The 23,437-nt window shown below is 40.7% G+C and overlaps 1 protein-coding gene across 4 annotated transcripts in view; it reads right to left on the bottom strand.

Annotated features, from left to right (window-relative positions):
- SH3PXD2A (SH3 and PX domains 2A) overlaps positions 1–23,437 on the bottom strand; it is a 342,486-nt gene that overhangs the window by 167,310 nt on the left and 151,739 nt on the right. For 2 of the 4 annotated variants that reach the window (XM_042456228.1, XM_042456229.1), the window contains exon 1: positions 9,276–9,428. The exons of the other annotated variants lie outside the window; for them this stretch is intronic. In XM_042456228.1, coding sequence (XP_042312162.1) covers positions 9,276–9,277 — 2 coding nt within the window. In that variant the 5' untranslated portion in view covers positions 9,278–9,428. Of the gene's footprint in view, positions 1–9,275; positions 9,429–23,437 lie in introns of those variants that run through there. 4 annotated transcript variants of the gene reach the window in all.

Raw genomic sequence — 23,437 nt, 5'->3', positions numbered from 1 at the left:
CAGGCTAAATTCAATGCACAGCTCATATCTATCTGGCCATAGTCTATGGCAGGTAAAAGAAAGCCCAGGCTGGAAAAAAAAGCCATAGCTTGGAAGTAATGCATTACAAGCAATGGCACAGTTCCACTGGGATAATTAAAAGTGTTAACATTAAAGCTAATGCATGTTGGTGAATGCACGTGGGTGTTACTCCTAAAGCAACATCTTTTTATGATCTTTTGGCATTTGTCATGTATATCATAATTCTGCAGTTATCAGCAGCAAGACCCCATCCCTCAGTCCCTTATTAGTTTCTGTTGTGTTGACTGATCATCCTTGTTTTCTCACACAATTAATCAATAGTTTATTTGGTCATTGACCAGTATAAAATATAATAAAAATATAAATATTGAGATAATAGTATGATCAAAAGGGTACAGTTATTGGAACAAAAGTTAGAAGGGCAAAAGGGCAAAATCAGATCAAACTTCACAGACATTATTCCTAGTTTCTCAGACTTTCCATAATTCATTCCCACCACCACATTCCAGTCACTATTGCATTGTTCACATTGTGCAAAGGACATCACATGTTGCAACCCCAACTTACCAAAATTGCTGATCTTAATATTCTTACTTATGTCAAAAACAGCACTATTACAAACATTATTAAGTAATGCATCAGTCATAACTACTTGCAGCCCCACTGGTTCTGAGAAGTAGGACATAGTTCCTAAGGGCAGGATTAATTTAAGCCACAACCAGTTTGAGATCAAATTGTTTTTAAAAAATAATAAGTATTTGTTTACAAACCACAGTGTAATGGTATTGATTAGAATGTGATTTCCATTTGAAGAAATGTAAAATACATTAGCACAAAATGAGAATGTATTTGAATACCAATATCTAGGAAGTTATGAAGTAGCAAGTACCTTTGATCATGTGCAAAGTGCAATTCTCACACAGCTAGATTATTACGTTCTAAAAAAGGGAAATCTGGGATTGCTATCTTCCTAAATGTAGAGAGATTCCCCCCAACTATCCCAGCATAGACTTGTTGCACAGAAAATGTGTGGACTAGGGGAAACCCTTATCTTAAAGGAAGGGCCAACAGCCCAGAAAGAGAAAACAGAAAGCTTGACATCAAGACTTATACTAGGTCTCGAGAAGTCAGAATGTGGAGATGTGTCTGGTTCTTATGTTCTCAAAAGACAAGAGCCATCACTGCTCAGTGATTCTGGCTAGAATGAAACAACATTGCCCATATATACCCCCAGAGCTATTTCTGCAGCCTCAACCCCTCAATCTTAAAACAAGCATGTTTAGTGTGTGTGTGTGTGTGGGGGGGAGGGGTTGTTGTACTTTTCTACCAAAATTTGGTGTTCAACAAGGAAAATCATTTTTAGAATAAGCATTTCCTAGTTGTTTTAATAACTTTTCTTGGTTCCTTGCTGACTTTTAGTAGGCCAAGGGGGTCAAGGGGTCCAGAGTGGCAAACGCAGTTCCTGGATCTGCCAAAGTTTCTCACTGTACTGTAGGCTGGAAGCATTCACTCATCAGGACAGGCAAAAATTTCTTCCTCATATTAGTTGAATCTTCAACATATGTTCTAAGATGCCTATACCTTTCTTGGAAGAGAGTTCTAAAGCATCCAGAGGGATCTCAGTTTGGTGGTGGGGAACATGATATAGTTGAGAGCCATAAGTTGATATGGCTGATATTTCCAGCTGAAAGATCGCACAAAGCAGGTGTTGGGAAACACTTTTCCTTGGGATGCTGGAGAGCTACTACTAATCAAAACAGACAACACTGGACTAGGTAGACAAACAGCCTGTTCTAACTTAAAGTAGCTTCTTAAGTTCCAAGGCCATCACTGATAAGGCTCAATTCTGTGTGGAAGTTACGCTACCTCCCGAATAAGACAGGACTGAGAAAACAGTCATCCCGCAGATGTTTTGAACTTCGACTCTCACATGCCCCAGCCAGCACGGCCAATGTTAAGGGATTATTAGATATGTAGCCCAAAATATCTGAAGAGTCAAATGTTCCTCATACTCTACCATAATATATAATTTGCAGCCATGGCAGGACCTCATTAGAAGAACCTAAGGCCAAGTCAAGGTCCCAGGAAGAAAATGCTATGAAAATGTTTAACTTTGGCATTTTTCCTGTATTCCACAAGAATAAGTGAATACACCTTATCTCACAGTGTTAATGTTTAGCAATGAATAATATTATTATCAGTATTATCAATGTTATTACAACAGTGATAATGCAGATTAGAAGTTTTCCTTTCTAGGGGCCCATTCACACTACAAAAAAAAATCGGTTCTGAAACCGATTCAATCACGTGAAGTTCCTACTCGCCCCGAATCTCACACAAGCGAATCTGGGGCTTGCACACCCGTTCCGTGTTAAATGGCCCCTAGTGCGGGTTTTTTGAAATCGGCGCAAATACCGTTTCTTTTTAAAAACCCCGGGTCCTGGGAATGAGAACTTGGCCTCGATCACGATCGAGGCAAATTGAGGGAGGGATTTAGGTCAGAGGGTGGGCAAAGGGCAAGGCATTTCCTCCCCTCATCGGAGGGGAGGGGGAGCAGGAAAGAGCCCTGGGAAGAAGGGAGCAAGGGAAGGCATTCTTTAGGAGCCTCTTTTCCCTGCATCCCCTGCCCAAAGCCCTCTGTCGCTGGGCATTCCTTAGGAGGAAAAATTCAGGTCAACGAACGGAGTTAGTCAGGCAACCCACCCCTTTTCAAATTCAACAATTTTTTTTGAGCAAATATGCGCATTGTTTATATTCCAGAGGCAGATGGAGCCAGGCTTGCACTTTATATCCTTGGAGCTCCTTGCTTTCTGCAGAGGGGGAAGCTACAAATGTTGCAAACAATCAATGTTACATTTTTAACAATTTTTTTGAGCAAATATGCGAATGATTTGTCTTCTTGAGCAGATACAGCAAGGGAAGCAAAGGGAAAGCTAATGTTGCTTTTAAAAGCATTAAAAAAAATGCATGGCAATCCCATCCTTTGCCTGGGACAGGGGCAGATCTGACCCAAAAGCCCACAGGTTTATTAAAAAAGAGAGAGAGAGAGAGAGAGAGAGAGAGAGGCATCTCTCTCCCTGCTTCAGCCGCTGAAACCACTGTGCCTGGCTCTTTAAAAAGGACACTTCCCCCGATGCCCTGCAAACGTCACCATGACGATAGCTTGATTGGCAGCGGCCACCTTGCCAGCAGACACAGAATGCATTCGATTTCTCTCAAAATGCATTCGATTTCAAATTTGTAGTGGGCACTTGCTAACGGAGCAATTCGGGGGAGGGGCATCCGGATCAGCCCAGTTCCCTCCACGTCTTTTAGGCCAGTATGAATGGGGCCTAGGATCCTATGTCCTGGACTGACACATTCCCCTCAGTTAGTGGGATACCTGGAGCACAAAGCAAGGGACAATGAAGCACAACAAATTCACCAATTGCCTATACGAGAAAACTGTACTCCAGAATAGCACTACTTAAGCACGTTTTTTCTTCACTATGCCAGGGTTCAGCATCATATTTGTGTCCATTGACTATAACTGTTTCTTTCTTTCCTGAAATTCTGCTGTATTTCTTGCTGTAGACTAGCCACCAATAGCTTGCAGAAGGATACCAGTCCACAGACCACCACTTTGAGTAGAACTGCTCTAGAAAACATGTCATTAAGAAAACTGGGTTGTTCTTTATATGTTAGTCTTTAAAGGACTGATCACAGCTACCCCTTGTAGAATGTACTAACACTGAAGCAGACCTGCAGCCCAGTCTGAACTTGCCCTTCCTTACATATTTTTGAAGGCATTTCCTCACAGCATCACCAACCTAGATGTCTGAGCTGTTTGGGCAAGGAGAAGGGGCATGTACTCACAGGTCTGGAAAGAAGACAAGCAGAGCTTTGGGAACTGCCTCAGTGAACCAGTGGTGCTTGAGCACTGGGCAAGGCAAAGCAAAGCATCTTCTAAGATGGAGAGGCAATATAACCTTCCATCTGTAGATCTTTTGAAGATAATTCCTCAACAGGAGCAATCAGTATATATATGTTTCCTGACCCTCACTGGGAAAATAATACTTTCCTTGTGGGAACAATCCACATATAGAGAAGAATAAGCAAATAGTACATTTTTACTCCTTTTTTCTTTTGGTGGTCTAGCATCTACAGGGGGACCCTGCTGAGACTTGTGAAGAAAGATTTGACTTAGGGAAGAGTGCCTGGAAATCTCACATGTGTTGTGTCAGATTTGGTCAAATATTTATTATGCTTCATCAGTCCCTAATGATATGAGAGTTCCTCTTTCCAGCTTCATGCAAAGTTCCCATGCCAATGACTGGATGCTTCTAAATTGTCTCTGTCCTGTTTCTGGACTCTTTCATTCTGTTGAGATTTAAGTTAACACAGACAACAGAGTAGTCAAGGTCAACATAAGTTTCCAATTAAAAATTATTTTGCTTAACAACCACTGCTTTTATTTGATTTTTAAAAAATAAAAAACCTAGTTCTTATGGGCATATAGAAAAGCTTTAAAATGTTAATGCCCTGAGTACACTGCTCTAATTGATCCCTCTTAACTGTGATGGCTTATAAACTATCACTGGCTGTGCTTGCTGGGGACAATGGGAGCTACAGCCAGAGGGGAGCAACTTGGAGAAGGAGGGTGTAAAATTTCATGAAGCTGAAAAAAACTAAAAGGTTTTTCAACTGTCAGAAGTAAGGGATACAACATGAATTAAAATACATAAAACCATTTCAACACATTAACACAGGACATAGTAAAATCATTTAATGTAAAATTAAAACATTCTAATTTAAAATTCATAGTTTAAAATCAATTGGATAGTCCAGCCAGAAGATATAAGTCTTTAATACTGTTTTTAATTCAGACAGAATGTCAGAATTTAAGCAAATAATGTATTGTGTATGCTAAGAGGCAGGGGCTAACATTAACTGTTGGTGTTTTATCTACAGACAGTCCCCTGAATCCCAGGTTTGGGAGACAGACCAGATACAAATCAAATAAATATATGCATTGACTTCACATCCATTGCACTGGCTAGATTAAATACTATCCCAGTGTTTTAAACCCAATGCCCTCTATATCTCTGGGGCTACTACAGTTCCTATCTTCCCTGAAAAATGGTCATGACTGGAGGTAAAAGGAGTCATTATCCAATTCAGCTTGAAGGCACAAAGTTGGAAAAGGCTGATCTGTTTGTTTGGACTAGGCCCAGACATTACCTGCACAGTCTTCCTAGTAAATGTTTTGCAACTTATTCCACATCAGACTGAATCTTCTGTGTGACTCAAGTGAAGAACAAAATTCTTGTCTGAACTAAATCACAAGCATACTTGTTATTGTGAGACCCATAATCACATGGCTGTTCAACTGAACATTTTTTCTCCAGAAGAAGAAAAAGGAGTGAGTCTCAGACCCTCCTATCTACTCATCTCCTTCCATAAAATGTATTTATAATCTACTAGAATACTGGGGTTACTTGTTTTGGGATTTCTCGGGAACAGATTTAAGCCTGAGGCCTGTTTCTTTCTAGGCAGGAAGCCTCCCCCACCCAAAATATTTTTTCTGCTAAAGAGGGTTCATGTGATACTAGGGTTCATATTATCATGAATCCATGTGATTTCAAGTCTAATTAGAATTCCAATCACATGTGGTCTTTTATGCATCTAGAAAAGTATGTTCCAGTATTCAAGAACATATGCTTCATTCTTGCCTTGAGAACCTCAATGGCCTATAGCCACTGGTGCTTTTCAACTGTCAGAAGCAAGGGCCATTTTGTTAGTGGAATGGGAGAATTCACTCATATTGCTCTTATATGCCCTCCCTCCATTCCCACAACTAACCTGAAAAATACACCCTGGAATGTTTTCCATTTCCTGAAGCAAATGTTAAAGGGGACACAGGAGCTCTCCAAGAACAGGAATTCTCTCATCTTTCATAAAGTGAAAACTTTTATTTATTTTAAATAATAATAATAATAATAATAATAATAATAATAATAATAAAAACTTTATTTATATACCACTTTTCCAATGATCAAAGTGGTGTACATCAAGAATATAATTACATTCAGTTTTGAGATATATATATATATATATATATATATATATATAATCTTCAAATATTAAAATACATAAAAACACAGTCAAAAATCTATCAGTCAATAAAATGCAATTCTATCAAGAATAGTGACTACAGAGAGTCAGACGGGTATGCTAATCGAAATAAATATGTCTTCAGAGCCTTCTTGAAGGCATCCAAAGTAGGGCAGACTCGAATTTCGTCAGGAAGATTGTTCCAGAGAGTCAGTGCTGTTGATGTATATGATCTCTTGTGAGTTATTGACAATCTCACTCTCGGACATTCTAATAGATGTTTTCCTGATGTTCTGAGAGTGCGGGGCGGATTGTGTGGGAGGAGGCGCTCCTTCAAGTAGCTCGGGCCCAAGCCATGTAGGGCTTTATAGGTAATAACCGACACTTTGTATTGAGCCTGGAAGCTGATGGGCAGCCAGTGAAGAGATTTTAATACCGGGGTTATATGGTCTGTCCTGGATATTCCAGCGACCAGCCTGGCTGCAGCATTTTGAACTAACTGAAGCTTCCAAACCTGGTACAAAGGTAGCCCCATGTAGAGCGCATTGCAGAAATCTAAACGAGAGGTTACCAATGCGTGTACTAGTTTCAAGGTCCTTTTGGTCCAAATAGGGACGCAGCTGGCGTATCAGCCGGAGCTGGTACCAAGCACTCTTGGCCATCACATCCACCTGTGATGACAAATGTAGGGATGAATCCAAGAGTACTCCCAGACTGTGAACTTTGTCCTTTAGGGGGAGCATGACCCCGCCCAGGACTGTATGACAGATTTCCCTGCCTGGACTTGGGGTACCTATCACAAGTACCTCTGTTTTCTCTGGATTCAGCTTGAGTTTGTTTTCCCTCATCCAGCCCATTACTGACTCCAGGCAGGCATCCAGAGGAGAGATGCCTTCCTTAGTCACTGTATCAGTTGGAGGCATGGAGAGATAGATCTGGGTGTCATCAGCTTATTGATAACACCGTGCTCCATGTTTCTGGATGATCTGTCCCAGTGGTTTCATGTAAATTTTAAACAGCATGGGGGATAAAATGGCGCCTGTGGGATGATGGATGTTAGCTCCCTTTTACGGGAGCAATAATCCCCCAGCCTCACCATCTGGAACCTTCCCAAGAGATAGGATCGGAACCACTGGAGCACAGTGCCTCCGATACCTAAATCCCTCAGGCGTTCCAGAAGGATACCATGGTCGATGGTATCGAAAGCCACTGAGATGTCCAAGAGCACCAACGAGGTCACGTCTCCCCTGTCAATGCCCAGACGAAGATCATCGACTAAGGCGACCATAGCAGTCTCAACTCCATATCCCGCCCTGGAGCCAGTTTGAAATGGGTCTAGATAATCGGTTTCCTCCAAGACAGCTTGGAGTTGGGAGGCAACCGCCCTCTCAATCACCTTGCCCAAGAAAGGTAAAAGGGATACTGGTCTATAATTGTTTCTCAACAGGGGATCAAGGGAGGGTTTTTTCAAAATCGGTTTTACTATTGCCTGCTTCAAGGCAGTTGGAAATATACCCTCCCGGAGAGATGCATTAATAATAAGATGTAGTGGTGTTTTCATTTTAAACTTGATATCAGAGTTTATCATTTCATTTCATTTTAAAGCAGAAATACCTACTCTTCCTTGAAGAACTGTATTACTCTGTGGAACTGGTGCTCAGTGATTATGCCGTATGCTGGAGCCTTTGCCATCTGCCATTAGGACAATGGATTTTATCACAATGGGACTAATTTTGGAATTAAAGAGAGATTAAATAGCATTTCAAGCATTCTGCAAATAAAGCGAAATGGCAATTGCATGAAAGATTCTAACATGCAATTGTGCAAATAAAGTGATATCGAAAATGCATTGTTTCTGAAATCCCAAAAGTAAAAAGATGCCTGTTAATGCTTCTTTGTGACCACTTTAATGGTGAGTTTTGTGCAACATCATGTGAAATTATTTCGTGCAATTATGTGATTTTTCCAGGATATTCATGGGATACACTGCCGATCTCCTTCATGTGATAAACTCCAATGTTTAGTCCTCATGCTGTTTTATGTTTATTTTCTTGTAAGCCTGGATTGATGGTTCCCATTTCCCTCCACAAGCCTTAAGTACATTCTTGAATTTCATCTGGGGTGATTCAAGAGCTCTGGTACAAGTAGCTGCTTAGGACTGTTCTACTTCTGAATATGTTTGAACAGAGAGAAAGGTGGAGAAGGCTAAATTGATAAACTCTGATATCAAGTAAAAAGTGTAATTGCTTGCTTATACATATAGACATACAGTACTTAACCTTCAGAAGGGTGAGTTTGGGAATTACTATATATGTTATTCCCCAAAAGGCTTGGTTTAAAATGTTTAAAGGAAAAGGAACCCTTTGCAAATACAAACCTTTACCAGCTCTTTCCTTCATACTAACATTTGAATCCCCATACCTTGCCACATACTGTTTGCCACAGGCTATCTGGAGTCATGCTAATGGCCTGCAGGGAACTATTATTTGCTTTAGGTGAATAATTAGCTACAAGACTGAGGAGAGGGGATGTCAGACTTTCAACAACACATATGTGACTCAGCTGGCAAGGCTAATGGTAACTCAGCAGTGCAATTCCATGCATTTTGGGAACTTCAGGCCCCAAAACAACTTAGAAATATTTTTGTGCACTGCCATCCACAGGATTCCCCAGCCAGGGTGACCATTGTGGGCTTCTGGGAGTTATAGTCCCCCAAAAGTAACATTTCCGGGCTCTATGGACACTGACGATCTCACTGAATTCAGTGGAACTTTTCTTGTAAAGACATGTTTAGTCACTATAGCATTACTGAAAAGTTTTTTACTGTTTCCATTCTGAAATATACCCAAGTAAGGCAGGAAACAGATCACAGGATCCCATTTCATCCCCCCCCCTTTTTTTTTTTTTAAAGCTGCAAGCATCCTTTAAAGTAATCAGAGAGGAACATTCACTACAGACTGTGGCTAAAAAGTACTATAGGAAAGCTTAAGGAACATGATGAAGGCATTTCTACATCTGCTACAATATGCCGACTGCAAACAACATCCCCACGCTTCCCACTCAGGCCTTCTCTACAAAGAAACACTGATGGAAAGGCCTACAACAAGCCAATGCACAAAAGTTACAATAAGGCAGAAGGTGAGCACAACACATTTACTTACATGAGGTTTAATGCATGGAAGTTTTCCTTCGTTACAGGAGCAGCTGGGATGTGCTCTGCTGTTTAGCTTATGCAAAATACACAAAGCAGCTATTTGTGTTTGTTCGAAGTTATGGGAGGTGGGCCGTGCATCCCGGCACACAGAGAACAAAGCCAACATGCATGCATCATCTCTTACTCACACCCACTGGTACTTTTTAGCATGAGGGACATATTTGCATAAGACCTCAGCTGAAGCCAGTGATAACAGCTGAATAGAAGGGCAAGGCACAGAGGCTTGGGTAGGTTATAAGTCATCCAAGATGGGGACCACACAGTCAGTGAATACAAATAACCAAAGGTGCCAGAAGGAGGAGGAAAACATTTAGGGAAGAGAAGGTTAAGGACACTGCTAGTGGCACACCACATCAATAGAAAGAAGGCTACACTGAACTCCCATCTCCTCTGTACTAGTTTTCTACATGCAGGGAATTCTATTTTTGTATATTTTTAAATTTTCATTTTAATGGAAAAAAATTCAAGCATACAAGCTCATGTGGTCAACTTTTAAAGAGGCACAGATAAAAATTCATGTGAATGCATTAAAAGCAACAGCATCAAGAACAGGAAAAAACTCCGGGGATGTGATAATCTCTCCCATGATCACGCTATTAACGCAATTAAATGGTGGTTTAATGAAGGGGCAGATGCTTTCCTCCCATGTGATAAAATCCACTGAAGTAGTATATTCCATTGCTGTACCAACAGAAAGTTCTTCCTAATGTTTAGGTGGAATCTCCTTTTGTGTATTTTGAATCCATTGCTCCATGTCCCAGGAGATTATCAGATGAGGGGGGGGGGACAAAGGACGGGAGTGAAGCGGATTGCTCCCATCCTTATCGCAAAATCAAGCAAAAGATTATCACATACATCAGACTTATCTGGTCATTATCCTGTCAGTGAAATAGGACTGACCTGTCATTTTTCAATAACGGAAACTTCCATCAATGAAAAATGACAGGACAATTCCACTTCACCGATGGGACAATGACAGGACAATTGCACTACATTACCTGATAGTCTTTCGTGTGATCATGGACAATTCCACTTCAGTGACAGTTTAGTAACCAGATAAGCACGACATCATCTGATAATCTTTGCATGATATGGATGGGGAAAGGATGTCCTTTTCCCTGTGTGATAACCTTCCTAGTCTCTGAAGCAGCAGAAGACAAGCATACTCTATCTTCAATACCCTTTCAAATATTTAAACATGGCTAGCAAGTCACCTCTCAGATTTCTCTTTTTCAGACTAAACATACCCAGCTCCCTAAGCCTAGCCTAGGGCATCATTTCCAGACTTTTCACCATTTCGGTTGCCCTCCTCTGGACACGTTCCAGTGTGTCAACATCCTTCTTGAACTGTGGTGCCTAGAACAGTATTCCAGGTAAGGTCTGACCAGAGCAGCACAGAGTGGCACTATTACTTCCCTCAGTCTCTAGACACTATATTCCTTTGATGCAGCTGAGAATCGCATTGGCTGTATTGCAGTTTTAGCTCATATTCAGGTTGTGGTCCACTAAGACTCCTAGATCCTCCTAGATCATGAATAGACAAAATGATCAAAACTCACCAAACTTTGTTCTTGTCTTTGACTATTTCTGCAACTAGGACTGGGGCAAGTCTATTTTTCTCATGTTGCCATTGCTTGCCTATATGTGTTCTGTCAATGGCATGCTGTAAAGACAACATTTATGACTCCGAGTTGCACTGAAGCTGTTAGAAAGAAGATGTTTCTTAAGAAAAGCTGCGTGCTATTTCTGTTATGTTTGCTACAGCTGTATGAGTCACATCAGACTCTTTTTCTCCTCCAAGCATTATTATATTAGGAACAAACCCTGGGAAGATTTTGGTTCCAGAAAAGGAAAAAAAATTGGCAGAATTAATCTGATTCCCATATGTCCTCCTGATTTTATAAAGGAAACTGCTTCTGGTTCTGAAGGTTAAACTCCCCTAAGTGAATTCTGCCCACTTCAAGTGATTCGTGCATACATCAGAGCTTGGAAAAGCATTTTTGTACTACAGTTCCCAGAATCCACTAGCTCAAGATTCTGAAAGTTATTGTTCAAAACAAAGTTTTCCATATTCTTGTTCTTATACAGGCATGCCATTCTGTGGCAGAATTGCTGCTTGTCCAGGAAAACTTTGCAAACTTTTTCTTGCTTCCTTCTGAGGGGGTGGTACAGTTGGTCTTTCTTATACACAAACTGAAGCATCCACGGTTTGAAAATGTTCAAAAAAAGTATACATTTCAAATATCAAATCTTGATTTTCCATTTTTATAAGGGACACCATTTTGCTATGTCATTATATTTAATGGGACTTAAGCATATACGGATTTTGTTATACATGGGGGATCTTGGAACCAAACCCCATCATATAACAAGGGTCTACTGTAATGGTTTTCTAATGAACACACATTAGATGTCTGATATCATACCAGGATGTGCTTAGCAGAGATAAGTATTCATGATCACCTAACAGACTAAAAATAAGGATTTAAAGGTCAAGATGTTAAGAACACCTATGCAAGAGTGCTTGCTACCAGTCCTCACACAAGTACAAAAGCCTAGAAGAAAAAGTAACGAAGGCTTGTAATTTATTTGCTATTGCTGTTATTGCTGTTGTTGTGCATCTTCAAGTTGTTTCTGACTTATGGCAACCCTAAGGAGACTCTATCGTGAGGTTTTCTGGGGCTGAGAGTGCATGACTTACCCAAGGTCATCCAGTGGATTTCCATAGCCAAGCAGGGAATCATATCCCAATCTCCAGAATCCAAGTCCTAGGCTCAAACCACTACACCATGCTGTCTCTCATATAATTTAAACCCTATAGAATCATAGAGTTGGAAGAGACCACAAGGGCCATCCAGTCCAACCCCTGCCATGCAGGAATTCACAATCAAAGCACCACTGACAGATGGCGATCCAGCTTCCATTTAAAGACATCCAAAGAAGGAGACTCCACCACACTCCAAGGGAGTGTGTTCCACTGTCAAACAGCCCTTACTGTCACTATGTTCCTCCTAATGTTGAGGTGGAATCTCTTTTCCTGTAGCTTACATCCATTGTTCCAGGTCCTATTCTCTGGAGCAGCAAAAAACATATTTGCTGCATCCTCAATATGACATCCCTTCAAATATTTAAACAAGACTATCATATCACCTCTTAACTTTCTTTTCTCCAGGCTCAGCATATCCAGCTCCTTAAATTTCTCCTTGTAGGGCATGGTTTTCAGACCCTTCACCATTTTGGTCACCTTCCTCTAGACACACTCCAGCTTGTCAACATCCTTTTTGAATTGTCGTGCCCAGAACTGGACACAGTATTCTAGGTGAGGCCTGATCGAGGCAGAATACAGGGGCACATGTGGAACAACAGCAAAAAAGCACAATTTGGTGCTGACTGAAGACATTTTGCTAACTGATATGGAGCCCCAATGCCCTTCCTGTCCGCATTAGGGCCACCACTTACTGTTACATCTTTCCAATTTGGCTTCTTTATTTGCCATGGTGCCATCTGAAGCATGTCTTTCCATTCCATTGTACTCAGAGAGTTTATACATGTAGGGAAGAGATATAAGAATTCAAGTAATGTGTGGTTACTTTTATTTATTTTTTAAAACCCATTATATATGGTAAAATAGCTTAGCCTTCTCCTATATAATATCCTACTGGCTATCTCTCAAACATCTTCTAAATGTACACGTTGGAATTGCTGTCTCCATGATTTTGTGCACCAGGATTAAATAGGAAATGCTTCCTCAACATTCACATCGTCTGAGTTGTTAAAGAGATTTATGACCCACCTTCTTCCATGTATGTAGGAGTATAGCCATGGTCATGGGAGGCAGGTTCCTCCCACACAACAACCTGTTTGCTTCTGCAACAGTAACAAGATATTCATCTTATCTGAAACAAACAGAGAGAAGGACCCCTCCTGATACCAATGTTATAGTTCAGAACTAGAAATAGGCTCCTGCAACAACATGGCACCTCCTAGACTGGGTGACATTGCCAGAGGCTGACAGTTCTAAACCTATCCCTGAAGAAGTAGCACACAGAGAAGAGCAAAGAAGAAGAAATTGTTCCTGTCCTAATTTAGGCTGGTGATGTCTTTCTTCTACAGAAAAGAGCCACCAAAGCAGAAAGTAAGTGTAAAATTCAGTCCTGATGCTATTGGGCAGGAAAAAGAAATAATTTTCAAGCCCAGTTTTGAGCCAGGATGTTTATGCCTGCCTATATTATTAGTGTACATATTCCATTGCTGTTATTATTGGCTGACAGTTGAAAAGGCACCAGTTTTCTTGCAAACCAGATGCAACTTTCTTTTAGGACATGTTCAAATGGGGCACACACTGTTATTTTCCTGGCTCGCCTAGAAACAAAGCACATTTTGCTTTCTGACAAGTTAAGATCTAACCTTCTGGAAGGTTCTGCCAAACCAAACATTAATGCTTTAGATTAAAATGTCACAATTTCCCTTGAAACTCTCAATTCAAGTGTTCAGAGCTTGGCTGAATATTCTGTCTCAGTCCCATCATCATCATTAAGCTTGTACTCCGTCTGAAAACTTGAAAAGCACCAGACATCCCACATGAAAAATTAAGCTCCGGATGGTACAAAAGGTGTTCATTTTCATGCACAGAGTAAAGACCGTATTTCTCAACCCTCTCTTTCCCTGCTGCCATTCAGAGATGGGCTAGAAGCCAAGTCTGTGCTGCTAAGCTTGTTTTTCTATTTAAAGTGTTCATTTTTATTAATAACCCTTTAATGTCTACATACTAGCACTGCAGGAGTTGTATTTCCATGTTATGTCATTGGAAGTTATTATGTATTTAATTCCTGTGCCCACAAATCCATATGGAGATCATTAAACACATATAGCACAGCATTTTTTTAAAAAAAAAACCACTGCCCCAAAGACCCTCACAAAAATAATAATTCCAAGCTCCATCCAAGGTCATGGGAAAGTGAAAAGGGAAAGGAGGGGAATCTTAACATTACATTCCCAGAAAGCCAGAAGCAAGTTTAATATAGGCCTTCACTCTCTCTCTTAAAGTAACTTCGAAATAATAAAATTCAAAAATTGAAATACTGAAAATCAAATATTATGCTTCAAGCTGCTTGCTGTTTTCACTCCTTGCTCAAAACCTAACTTCATGTTATGTGTTCTATTTTTAAGTTGTCTTTTACTGGGAAACTAAGAATCTGGAGCCCTTCTCTTCCAGCTTCTATGGTCTTTCCTTGAACTATACAAAGGCAGTAAAACAAGAGCCCCTGTGGTGTAGTGTTTTGAGCATTGTACTATGAGTCTAGAGAACAGGATATGAATCCCTGTTTGGTCGTAGAAACCCACCGGGTGACCGTAGACAAGTCACACTCTCCCAGCCTCATAGGGTGGCAAAGGTAAACCTTCTCTGAACAAATCTTGCCAAGAAAACCCAGTGACAGCATGCCTTAAGATCGCTGTAGGTCAGAAACGATTTGAAGGCACACAATAACAATAAAATCTCCTTGCCTCCAATAGCCCATATGCAGTTTCCTCTAGACCATGCCTAGATCAATAAATAAATCAGTGGTGTTGTTAATGATATTGGCAGACAACATGGAGAATCTAAGGAAAAGGGCAGTGGTGACAAACAAAGGCACAACTGAGCACACAGGTAGGAGCTGGAGGCACAAAGTACTCTCTGCTTGGGCACAGAGTAATCTGGATACCCCTCACTGAAGGACAAACCCCGGGATTTTGTAGAGCCATGAAAGTTGAATTAGTATGAAACTGATGGTACAGAGCAGATACACTGTTTGATTGATAAAATATATACAGCCAGAGTAAAAGCTTACAAAACATTAGTGGTACAGTTATCCATAAAACAAATAAATCCACACTTTTTTCAACTTCTTCAACACAGAATATGAAGGAATATGAAACATGTTTCCAATATCTCATGATCAGAATATACACTGTCAGAGATTAGGGTCTATTTGATCTCCTTCTCCACAGATTCCTCCCCCAACACTTTCCCTTCCTTCCTTCCTTCCTTCCTTCCTCTCTCTTTCTCTTTCATGCACACACACACACACACACTGAGACTGCTACTTACTGAGATTGCAACAACAGTAATGAAAATGGTAAAACTATCCATTAAACGAGAAAAACACATTGAGAGACTGGTAGATTTATCCCATAAAATGAAGCTAGAAAACCATTTCCTTCCTCCCCTGCATCCAGAAAAACAAAAGCACAAATTAGCAGAAGAATCCATTCACTTAATGGTTTTCTGTTTTTATGGGGTTGAGGCAAGCATTATATTCCTGGAGCATGTGGACAATGGGCCCTTGGTATTTACTGGAGTTTGGTTCCAGGACTTCCTGTGCATACCAAAATCCATGGATGCTCAAGTCCCATTAGGTATAATGGCATAGTAAAATAATGTCCATAATATAAAATGGCAGAATCAATATTTGCTTTTGGGATTAATTTCCCCCCCTCAAACTGAGGATGGTTAATCCTTGGATGGTGAATCTGTAGATGGGGAGGGCCAATTGTACTTTCCTATTCCCTTTTCATTATTACTTTTTAATCACATGTGCTAAACGCCTTAATGAATTCATGGCCCACTCAGTAGTTTGATTTCTTAGTCATAATGCCCTTTACTGGACTCTTAAGGTTAAACCAGGTGTTATCTTTCCTCTATAAGGGCTGGGAAAAGGAGCCTCTCTACATGTGTGTGCCGATGTGTATCCTCATTCAATGATCCTTCTGAGAAGACACATGTTATTATTAGCATCACCACTGAACAACAGGGGCATGTTCTGTACGATGTGATCAATGTGAGAACAATGGAATCTTTTCTTTTATGCTTCTGAAGGAAGTGTGTAGGAGAGGAGCTGTGATATTCCCACCATGCAGTGTCAGCAGGAAAGAATAGCAGATTAAAGGCCTCACCCAAAGAGACATGTGCCTGCATGCCAGTGTATGAATATCTATCTGCATTTTCAGATCTCAAAGCTTAGTGTCAATTGCAAACTTAAGCTTTTTTGAGCAGATAAACTATTTTCTTCATTATCTAAGTTTTAATCAAACCACCACAAGTGACTCAATGGTAAATAGAGGAAAAATAAATATTACAATGTTGTATCTTCTATGCATGTTCAAACTGGAGATTTTAATCTGTATTAGTGTTTTAGGTCCTAATAATTAGAGATAACATTCTTCAAGGAAGCAACAAGCAGTTTAGCAATTTTCTTCTCACTGCAAGGATGTCTGTGCAGTTTTTGAAGACTATTTGCAACTCAGGACACTTTTTGTGCAAAATTCACACATTATTGTAATGCAGAAATAGTTTTTTGTTATTGTTTTTTGCACAGAAAATACTGTTTTCTACACAAACAACCAAGTGCAAATTTGAGATTCTCATCAGACATCCAAGAAGCATGTGGAACTGGGATGGGGGGGCATATTTCAAATATTTTGGATTGTTCTTCCCATCCCTAGCACAATGTGATGTTAAGAGCGTTATCATTGTGAGCAATTCACAGTCATTTAATTGGCTTCCAACTATGGTTCAGAATCATTTCAGTGGTATAGTGGGTGTAAGTCTGTATTTTAAAAAGAGCCATACAAAGGTGGAAATGGCTTTCCCATCTCCCATGTCTAGCCAATCCATGGAACTATAATTTCCAGGAACCAGTAGGGAGAAAAATTACTTGAGTACTATCATATCTGCAGTATATATATGCACTGAGGAAGAAAGAAAAATGTGCAAAATGAAGAAGGAGGGGAGACCAAAAGAGAAGGAGAAAAAATGAGAGAGGTGGAAAAAGTGGGAAACATAAATGAAGGTAGAATTCTACACCTATTTCCCTTGAAAATAAGGCCTATTAAATTAACTTGCACTAACTTCTGAGAAGACATATAAAGGACTACACTGTTAAAGAACTGAAACTAGTTTCTCTTCTGCAACATGGAGTTAAGGGTACAGTACTATGTGATGAAATGCCCAGTTTTCATGTAAAGTTGCCTGAAACAGAAGATCCTATCAATGCAGCTGTGCTTGTCCTTTAATAGGATAGTCTTTTAAGAATCTTAACATTTCTAGATGTAGTTCTAATTCCCTAGTGTACCAGTCTCTACTTCCAGACAATGGGATCCTCTCCATAATCCAACAAGTAATTGCTTTTGATTCTTACTTTAAGTCTACAGTTTGTAAAGTACTGTAATAGGTAGGTCAGATCACCAGCAAGTAGCTTCCAGTGGTTTCTTGATGATTTTTCAGTCTTTAATTAAAACCAAATGCAATTGGACATATATAATATCCCACAGTTTGCCACAGTGCTTTGAAGTCAGCTTTCCAAGGAGAGTGCTGAAACCTCTTGAACGTGATATATATAACTTACTTTACTCTTGTAGATAAATCTTCTTTATTGGCTCAGGCTAGTACATTTCAGTGACACAGGAGCCCTGGTGGAGCAGTGGTTAAATGCCTGTACTGCAGCCACTTACTCAAAACCATAAGGTAGCGAGTTCAAGACCAGCAAAAAGGCTCAAGCTTGACTCAGGCTTGCATCCTTCCAAGGTCGCTAAAATGAGTACCCAGGTTGTTGGGGACAAATTAGCTTACAGTTGTAAACCGCTTAGACACTGCTTAGGCAGTATGAAGCAGTATATAAATGAAGCTTGTTTATATGACAACAAAGGAGAATTTTCAAATGGACAGTGGTCTAAATATCCTAAAAGCACCTGATCTTGTCTGATCTTGGAAGCTAAACAGACTCAGCCCTGGTCAGAACTTGGATCAGAGACTGCCAATGATTGACCAGGTGCTGCAGACTATATTTCAAAGGAAGGAACTGGCAAAACCACCTCTGGCTATTCCTTGTCTATGAAAAACCTATGAAATTCATGGGGTTGCCTAAGTCGACAGGCAACTTGAAGGTGAGCATATACAGCTGTGTTAGTCTGTTCCATCAAACTCGTGGCATACTTCTAATTCATTTCAGCATGAATTTGAATCCACCTCTCCAATCCATAAAGTGTAATTTGATACTATCCCAAACCATGTACACTGTGCATATACACAAGAAGCTCTAAAACAATATTCCAGGCATTTAAGGAAGTGGATGGCTATCCATACAGGTTTATGCTAAAATGAATCTACTGTTCTTGAACATGCCACAAGACTATTTGTTGCTTTACTGGTGAGAATATCACTGGCAGGAACAGAAGAGCTTGAAGCCTGATCTCATTTTAAGGCAGCACCTCTACAGAGCAAATGTCTGCTCAACAGAGCTTCTAGGCAGGCTTAAAGGCCATGTGAGTTCACCACAGGTATATGAGTACTTCTGAGAGACCTATACTATAGCTGATATAAACAGGAGGAGGAAGAAGAGGAGGGAAAAAAGCAGTGAAAGCAGCCACAGTTATCACAGCTGCAGCAGGCACTATAGCTGCATTGTTGTTGTTTTTTAAATGCTTTTGTTATTGTGTGTCTTCAAGTCATTTCTCACTTATGGCAACCCTAGAGCAAACCTATCACAGGGTTTTCTTGGCACGTTTCTTCAGAGGGGGTTTGCCATTGCCATCCTTGGAGGCTGAGAGAGTGTGACTTGACCAAGGCCACCCAGTGAGTTTCCATGGCAGAGCCAGGATTTCAACCTTGGTCTCCCAGTGTCTTAGTTCAATCTTCAAACCATTACAACATGCTGGTCCTCATATTTAATAATCTTAGTAAACATTGGGCCCATACAGACAGACCAAAATAAAGCTGCTTTGGGTCACTTTGGAGGTATGATGATTCAACGATGCATGCGTCCTAAGAAGCCAAAAGCTGCACCAAAGCTGCGCTCCAGTTCTTAGGACTGGAGCGTGACTTTGACATGGCTTCTGGCCTCTTAGGAGGCATGCATCATTGAAACAGCATACCTCCAAAGGAGCTTTATTTTGGCCTGTCTGTATGGGCCTATTCTCTCTTCCCATCCTGGTCTGGTTATCTGTTACCCTACTGAACAAGTCACCTCCTGGCTTTCCCCTCCCTAACTCTGTGGGCTTCGTCAACAACTTCTGTGGCCTTTCTTTCACTTTCTGAGAACCATACTTTCCTTGAAGTGATCACAGCTATAATGGCATTTCCTCTGGTAGCAGAGCTCCTGATCTTAAAAATCAGGTCTAGGGTTATCTGTGAAATTTCAATTAAATCACAAGCTCTGATAATGCAATAAGCTGCCTGTCATTTTGAGTCAAAACACTGTTGTTTATATTTCTAATCATGAGGGACATTTCTGGGGGGTAGATTGAATCAAAGATCATCAATGCAGATAGGTTGAAAGATGAATTGTGTGGTTTTAACTCTGCCAAGCAGTTTTTGGACATACTCACTGACAATCCCACAGTGATTAGCTACCATTTTTGGTGGACTTCTCGGCACAACACAGATGCTGGCAAAAAGTCAGGAATAAACTCTTCCAGAACACGGCGACATAGCCCGAAAAACCCACAAAAAACTAGGGATGCCAGCTGTGAAAGTCTTCAACTTCAAATATCTGTCATTTGCTTGTGGAGTTTTATCTTTTGATTAGGATTACTCTTTAAAGGCTCTAAAAGGCACTCACTTATTTTAAGAGAAATGAAAATTCAGAAAAGAAGGACTGTCCAATCTTTCCTTGAATAACACTCAGTGTTTAAATACAGCCTACTTTATCTGTGTGTAGGAGCCTAAGTACCTGAAATCAGCAATCTCTTCCTTCTTGTCTCTGTGATTTAATACAAACCATATTTACTATTACATTGAAACCAGACATTGGAACAAGCTGATAGGGCCATTTTCAGGACCCACAGGCACTGCTGCTGCATCTCCCTCATCCACAAACCCTCCATCTGCCCCTCTCTCCACTGCCCATATCCTCCATCTTATTCCTACAACCCCCCAGAAAAAAGGGGGCACTATGGAAACTAGATCAAGGATACTGCTGTGAAGGCAGCTTTCTGCTGACATTGCAGTTTTGCCACCAGAAAGAATAGTGACAAAAAATAAGTCTGATGTGGAAATATATTTGGTTGAGGAGACTAGGAGATACTGGAGGGCAATAAATAAGAGCCACACAATTCCTTCCTTGATCTGAATTAACAAACCATAGATTGTATTTACCCTGCAAAGAAAAACTGGAGACTAGAATCAAATTATGGTTCTTGTCCTAGTAAACAGGGCAATTAAAAAGTCTGGAAATGATTTAACATAGTGAGTGTATTGGAGTTACATTTAAAATCATGTACCCTAAAATCACTATTCATAAAAGAGCTGCTAGTGTATGTTGTTCGTCACTTAAGACAGAGGTAAAAGGAGATTATCTGTTAGAATTGTCAGCATAAATTCAGTTACATACCATGGCAAAACCTTTCAAGTTTTCAAAGGCCTTGTTCCCACTTATTGCAGAACCGGTTCTGACCGAATCCAGAAATCAATTCAGTAATAAGCATGGTTCCCACTATATTTGCATCAGAACAAGAGCAGTGGTGCAAAGGTAGTGGGAAGCTCCAGCCATGTCCCCTGTCACCAGCCTCCCTTGCCTATTCTTACCTGGGTCGCCAGCTTCTCCTCAGCCTACTGCGTCCTCCTTCAGCTTCCTTGTGGGCTTCTTCCGCTCTGTGACCTACTTCCCATGCTTCCCCACTCAGTGGCTTTCTTTCTCTGTTCCCAGCCTCCTTGCAGCCGGGGAAGCTGGGAAAGAGGTTGCAGGAAGGTCACAGGGCTTCCCCGGCTTCTCTGAGACCTTCCTGTGAACTCTTTCCTGGCTTCCCTGGCTGTGGTGAGGCCCTGAATGAAGAAAGACGGTCGCTGAGCAGGGAAGCTTGGGAAGGAGGTCGCTAAGTGGAAGAAGCCCAAAGGAAAGCCAACGGAGGATGCAGAAGGCCAAGGAAAAGCTGGTGGCCCAGGTAAGAAGAGGCAAGGCCGGTGACAGGGGACAAGGCCAGGGCCCTTGCAGCTGCCCCCAGCTGTCATAGCCAGGCGAATTTGAATTCAACTCAATGGTTCCCACCTCGCCGGGGTGCGGATTCGAATCCGTGTGTTTCCTACTGGGCTGAATTGATTTATTTCCCAAATAAATCGATTCAGCTCAAAAAACACTCCATTTTACCAGCATCTTTTCAATGTGGGTTAAATGGGTTAAAATGGGTAAAAACCATGGCCTCCCTTTTTGAATCACTTCAGTGATTTGAACTGAGTAGGAATCATGGCGGTTTGAACCGGATCATTTAAAATCTTGATCCAGTTTAAACCACAGTGGGAACAAGGCTAAAGATATAAAACAATGTACTAGATTAATAAGCACGAAAGATCAACAAGAACAAAGTAAGTTTTTAGAAGTAGCTTTATAAAAAAAGTAGATACATATGTATATCAGTGTGCATGTGTTTTCAAGTCACCTGTCAATTTAGGGTAACCCCATGAGGTTCATAGGGTGTTCCTGGCCAAGGAATACTCAGAGATGGTTTCACTAGTTCCTTCCTCTGAAATATAGCCTACTGCACTTGGTATGTACCAGGTATGGTTATACAGTTGGCCCTCCTTATCCACAGATTTTTTATCCATGGATTCAAGGCTTGAAAATATTCCAAAATATTTAAAATATTCCAAAAAAAAATTCTAAATAGCAAACTCTTGATTTTCCATTTTATATAAGAGACACCTTTTTACTCTGCCATTATATTTAATGGGATTTGAACATCCACGGATTTTGTTATCCATGGGGGCTCCTGGAACCAAACCCCAGTGGATAACAAGGTCCCACTGTATTTATCTTTTATTATAAAGTACCTAAGTTAAGTATTACTTTATGGATTTGTGTGCAATTTTTCCATAATTTCCCAAAGCAGGCTGCTGCTCTTTATTCAGATACTGTACATGCATTTTTGGCAATTCCATATTTATTTATTTCCATATTTATTTGCTTTGGTTCATAGCTGCACAAGCTGTTCCAGACATATACAGAGGATCATTGCAATTATATTAAGAAAGAGAAAGGTAAGCTGGGGCCCACAGAGACACTGTGGGCTGCAGCGAGCACAAAAGACAAGAAGCAACCATTTCCCCTTTTTTCTGTGTTCTTCTTTCTTGGAACGTCTGCACCTTTTTATAGGTTTGTTAGCAGATAACCATTCAGTGACAGAGGGATTTGGAGATTCTCAGATGATGGATACTGAAGCCATTGACTTCAGTTACATCCACCCAGGAAGTATATACTGAGTGCTTTACTGCTCCACATTGCATTTAGGCCTTTTATTCTAGTGGTATGGGCAATATCCAATTTGGGGGAGGGGATTTTCATGTTCTTCATAGCCCACTGAAATTTCCCTTAAGGGACTTTGTGGGTGTGGGTATACAGGGTCATGCCCAGCTCAGATCCAAGGTCCTGCTTCACTCCCTGGTACTAAGAAAACCACACAGTGGCAGAGTGGTGGCCTTGGCTTTTACTCCATGATTTCCCCCTTTAAGGTGGGTCAGAGAGCAGGGCATATCGAAGGGCATTTGGTTCATTCACTCACTGGATTTGTGGCTCATGCCAAGTCAACATTATACAGCTATAACAATAACATTGTGACCTTTTCACCCAAGACAAGTGGGGTATACGTTGCCTTGTTTGCTTCCTCTACCAGCACTGACCTCTCTTGCTAGCCTTGCAATTTGATATTGTCAAAGAAAAAACAAAACCCTCAATTATGCCAAAAAGTATTCACTAGTTTCTCTTATACTCCCTGAAGTTTAAGGGTTAGAATCATGCAGCCCTGCAGATGTTGCTGGACTGCAACTCCTAGTATTCTTCACCATAGGCTCTGCTTGCTAGGGCTGTGGAGAGCTGCAGTCCCACAACACCTGGAGGGTCATATAATTTCCAATCCTAATATAGTTATAAAGAACAAAAGAAATATGTGCTCCTATGAATCTCATTTCCTCACTTTAAATTATTTTTATTGACCCTGAGGAAATGCAATGTTGAAAGTTACAATAGTTATATAGTTGCAGGACTTTCTAAACAGGGCAGTCACTCATGCAATTGTTTACAGGTTGTTATACAGATTATGCATTCCTGAACATGACACCATTTGTGCTCAGTCTCTCAGAAA

Source organism: Sceloporus undulatus, chromosome 3 (genome assembly GCF_019175285.1).
Source record: "Sceloporus undulatus isolate JIND9_A2432 ecotype Alabama chromosome 3, SceUnd_v1.1, whole genome shotgun sequence".
Lineage (NCBI taxonomy): Eukaryota > Metazoa > Chordata > Lepidosauria > Squamata > Phrynosomatidae > Sceloporus > Sceloporus undulatus.
The sequence above is the reverse complement of the archived record's forward strand: the minus strand, read 5'-3'. Positions and strand labels throughout refer to the sequence as shown.